This window comes from Leuciscus leuciscus (assembly GCF_965113295.1).
Source record: "Leuciscus leuciscus genome assembly, chromosome: 5".
NCBI lineage: Eukaryota > Metazoa > Chordata > Actinopteri > Cypriniformes > Leuciscidae > Leuciscus > Leuciscus leuciscus.
In genome coordinates, this window is record NC_138729.1 from 18795542 (window position 1) to 18800436 (window position 4895).

Below are 4895 nucleotides of genomic sequence, written 5' to 3' on the forward strand. Positions count from 1 at the left end.
TTTTGAAGTTCCCTGTTTATATCAGAAGTTGTAGCTTGTGGAAGGCAGCATGTAGTTGTATCCCTGCTGCTAATGTTTCTGATTATGGAGTCTCCCACTATCAGAGTCCTGGGCTCGGCTGTGCTCTGAGCTGAGTGCCGCTGTCTGCTCGACCTTGAGCGCCAGTTAGCATCAGTGTTAGCTACTGGCTGATACAGTCTGTGTTCGATCATATTCATCATGTTTGGGGATTCCTCATTTACATTCATTAGTACTTCAAATCTGTTCTCAAGATGTATAGGTGTTGGTAGGAGACCAGTGTTTGCAGTCCTTGTCAGAGCTGTATCTGGGGTAGAGGATGCTACTGCGGTAATATGTGAGGCCCGTGACAATCTGATGTCTCGAGTGCCTTTGGGTCTCGCTCCCTGTTTGTGCCATCGATTTGTAAGTCGATCGGCTTGTTTCTGTACCTGTCGAGGAGCACTAGTTTCATAGGACTCACCGGCTATATGCTGAGGGTGTCCATGACGAAGCTCTGTTGTGTGTTGCGTCTGGTTTGGTGGTCCCGTAAATAACTTTGTTTCAAGAACTGCAATCCTTTGTAAAAGTCTGTGGCAGTTAGTGCAGCAAGTAGATTCCAGAAAAGGCATTTTCTCTCTTATCCTTGTAGGCAGTTGTGTTTTCCTTTCCCCGGAATGTAAGCTGGTCGGGTAGAAGAATTCTGCGTTTTTGTGGTAATCCAAACTTTGTCGTTTGAGCACTGTGCTGATTTGCTGAAGTTAAAATTAGGTGATAAAAGGAGCTAAAATATAAAAATATAGAAGATAAAATATAAAAGCGATAGAGCAAAGCGCGGAGCAGTAAGCAAGAGCGTCCGAACGGTAGCTGAGCTGAGCTAACCGAAACAATGTCCAAGCCATTGTATTTTCTAATCATACCTCGAGTATGCAGTTCAATGTTCAAGGTGGATTCTCATAAGCAGCTTTATATAATCCCTTTTCTTCCAGTTGTTTTATTGCTGCAGCTGGAGTTGGGAAGATTGTTGTAGTCCCGTCATTGTTGAAAACTTTTAGTTTAGCAGGAGCCAGAATGTGCGTTCTGATGTCCTGGGCCTTTAACTGTACTCTGATAGGCTTGTACAGAGATCTTTGTTGTCTCACCTTGAAGGAAAAGTCGTGATCAAAATAAATCCGTGTGTCCTGTAGCGTTACTTCCTTCACCGGAACTCCCCAGGAAGTGAGGGAGAGGAATTCTGACGTCGCTCTTCATCTCTTATTCTGTGACCTGAAACAAACAAACAAAAAAGGTTACAGTCATAGATTACAATTAGAAGAAAACATTTTTAAAATCTTTAAAATGAAGTGAATATAATCTTCAAAATCATTTGCAGCTGATCTTAGGCTCATTACCTTAAACCAGTCATGTCGAAGGATTTTCCTCAGATAAATCCGTTGTCTTGGGCTTTCCTTCAGGAGGGATCGCATCAGGAGGCAGCATTCTGTGCAGAACGATAGAAGCGAGTCAGATTATTACCTTAAACTTTAATTAAGCTGTAAGATTCGACTATTCTATAAAGTACGGTCAGAAAATCAGAAAAAATGCTTGTATTATCCAATATCTATCTTCTACACAGCCACTTGGCTCAGGTGTTACTTTTTCGTACTTTCTTTGTTTTGTATGATTTAAATTACAGTCGGTCTTCTTTGTTGTGATGAACGCCATCTTACCGTTTGACAAGCCAGGATCAGACCAGATGTCATCTTCAATCGTTTGCTTGTCTCTTGGTCCTGGAAAGCGTCCACACACCAGCAGGAATAAGAGCACTCCCAGAGACCACACGGTAGCTGGTTTCCCGTGGTACTTGCCCTCTGTATAGTGCTCAGGTGGGCGGTAGGATAGAGTGCCTGCAGAAAAAAGATTTGTCTGATGAGTAAGAACCATAGCATGAAATACCATAGCATATGGTAAAAACATCTGGTGTTTTTCATTTAAAAAAACGCTGCCTCAAATGTGAGATATGGTTTAATATGATACCAATTGAACTAGTCACTAGAACTTAAGTCCCAAACTACAGGTTTGATTTATAATTCATACCAGAGAATCTTTCATAGCCAGCTTCCTGCAGGACATCCCCGCACCCGAAGTCGATCAGCTTGACCTCAAGCGTTTCTGTGTTGATCAGCAGGTTCTCCAGCTTAACGTCGCGGTGAAACACTCCACGCCGACAGGACATATGAGCCGCCGTTGTTGCCTGCGCCATGATACGCCGCGCTGTGTCCTCATCTAGGATGCCTTCGTGATGCCTTCGGGAAAAATGCCACAGATCCTCACAGGGTGAGGGACGCTCCAAGACCATGATGTATTGGTCAGGCTGGTCCTGCCAGTCCAGCAACTCAATGATCTCTGACACTTTGGGGCCCCTATTAGCCAGGATTAATAGGCCGACCTCTAATGGGAAGGGTGTGGGATGTCCAGGCTGGAAGAAAGATCATTATTATATGAAGGTGTTGTCATTATGTTTACATATTTTAATTTGAAAACAACATAGCGAGTGTAGGCTACTTACAATGTTGATGTATTTCAGGTTCTGCGGCTTTCTGACAATTTTCACTGCCACCTGATCAACCAAAAAAACAAAAAACATTGTTACATTTCTAACATGTCAAATGCAGTAAATACTGTAGTGGAAAAATATACACAAAAAGACTTGAAATGGATGTAGTGAGACAAAATAATGTGCTGGCTAAATATTGTAAGAAAATGACGATACCTCAAGGCCATCCTCCAAGCGTTTCCCTTGATAGACAGAGCCGTATGATCCCTCACCAATCATTCTGCCCATCTCATACCGGCTCAGGATGTTGTCTGCAAAAAGATGATTCAATTTAGTTGCATGGACAGCAGTGAGTTTAATGTTTGAGGTCATGGCCGTAAACTCACCCTCGGTTGTCTCGTCCACTCTGTTGTTCTGACCTGGTGCTGGACTGACTGGACTGTGATGGACTGGAGCTGGAGGGGTTTAGAGCAAGGGATATCATGTTTAAATGCAATCAAAAAATATTAAACACTGCATAGTCATATTATGGTGATTCTTCAGTTACTACATGCATTCTTAAAAAAAAAAAAGAGTTCTGTTTAAATATTTAAGACATGTCCTGGAAAATATCATAACTTTGATTTTGATATAGGTGTGAATTTGTAACATAATTATGGTCATTAATGGCACTTCATCCAATGGGAACAGAAAAATTCCCTTAATTAATTAAGTTCCCATGAATGACACGTTTCCATTAATGGATACTCATATCTAGCTGAAAATGATGTAGACTTTATGATGTACAGAGCGCACTAATAAACAGAGCATTTACACATTGTCAACTGGTCATTGGATTTACCCTCAGCGTGTCTCTCACTACCGGTTGCAGTGGTCTGATCCTCCACTATCTGACCCTGACCTAAGCCACTCCAGTGAAGAGAGAGATGCTCTCCAGAACTCCAGAGAAGAGAGGTCAGATCTACAGACCTATTCTGGCTCACCTGACTAGCACTTTCCTCACTGCTAATAGGCTGATGATATACATAGAGCACATAGAAGAGATTTGACCCTGATTTCTTTCCATATCACAATAAACATTTAAAACAAATGCACAAAAAGGTGTCAAAATCATCCAAATATGAATATATATTCAAATTCATTTGTAGCTTATTAGGGCCAATACCTCAAACCAATTCCGGAAATGTGCTGGACTGCGGTGGCCTGGAGCTGGAGGGGTTTGAACCTGCTGATCTGCAGGAGGAAGAACTTCAAAAATTATATTTTGATATAATATGGTGTGGTCAAATATGGTAATAAATGACACTCCAGTGATATTCTCCAATGGTCATTTGTTTTTCCCTCAGACTTACCCATCCTCGTCCTCTTTCTCATTGGCATCTCATCTTCAGCGCTCTGATGGGAGTCGTGCACCTGCTCAAGCTGTCTCTTCAGTGCCGGACCTCTGCGAGAGGGTTGAGAGGAAGTGGACGGACGTCCATCATCTGGGCTCTGCTCCCTGTCAGCCGGACCTGTGGGCACAGAAACATGTGGGCCTGGCATCCTTCAAAGTGCAATAAAAAACAATACAAATACAATACAAAATACAATACAATGCTCCTCAGAAATACCCCTCCCCCCAAAATTAATTAATTAATTAAATAAAACTCCAAACTCCCTCTAAAACAAGAAAAGAACAATCAAATGAAAGAGTCCTCAGAAATAATATGAAGTTTTAAAACGTTGGCGGATATGTAATCCGATCTCCTTCTTCTAGAATAAAAGTCTCCTCTCTGAAATCCTCCGAACAGCTTCAAAATCTCAAGATCAGCGCAGAAAGTAGTCAGCAAAAGTCTCCTCTCTGAAATCCTCCGAACAGCTTCACAATCTCAAGATCAGCGCAGAAAATAGTCAGCAAAAGTCTCTGAATTCGCCTCGTCTAGTCTCAACCAGCAGAAAGCGATCAAAGTGTTGACATGTGCAGACAGAATTCATAAGACGCGTCCCCGTCGCCATAGCAACTTAAATTCGAATCACTCATATGCACGCACGCGGACCCGAAGTCGCGTGCGTGAGCAGAGCGCGTGAGCGCACATCGATTCTGCAAACAAACCGAATCTGTTCATGCAGGACTGAATGTAATTATTAAATAACCATTTAACAAGTGATATTATGATGTATAATTACTGCTTTGCTACAAAATGGAAGTTTCAAATTCAACCGTTAAAGCATGAAATAAGGTACCACGAATCAGTGAATTTGAGTTTGATGTGGCTATATTATCAGTAATAAAATAATCATTAAAAAATGTAATCGTTAAAAAAAAGACATTTATGTCAATTCGATTCAGAGATGAGTACTAATGTTGTCCATCAGAGGGAGC

General features: G+C 41.7%; 1 protein-coding gene across 1 annotated transcript; it reads right to left on the reverse strand.

Annotated features, from left to right (window-relative positions):
• Positions 1–1195: 1195 nt before the first annotated feature.
• Positions 1196–4075, reverse strand: LOC309500159 (serine/threonine-protein kinase pim-2-like; the record flags this gene model as incomplete). Its single annotated transcript, XM_082171723.1, has 9 exons — positions 1196–1263; positions 1707–1883; positions 2074–2455; positions 2546–2596; positions 2750–2844; positions 2920–2988; positions 3375–3546; positions 3699–3766; positions 3886–4075. 9 exons carry the CDS (start codon positions 4073–4075, stop codon positions 1196–1198), a joined length of 1272 nt encoding a protein of 423 aa, XP_082027849.1.
• Between the last annotated feature and the right edge of the window lie 820 nt (positions 4076–4895).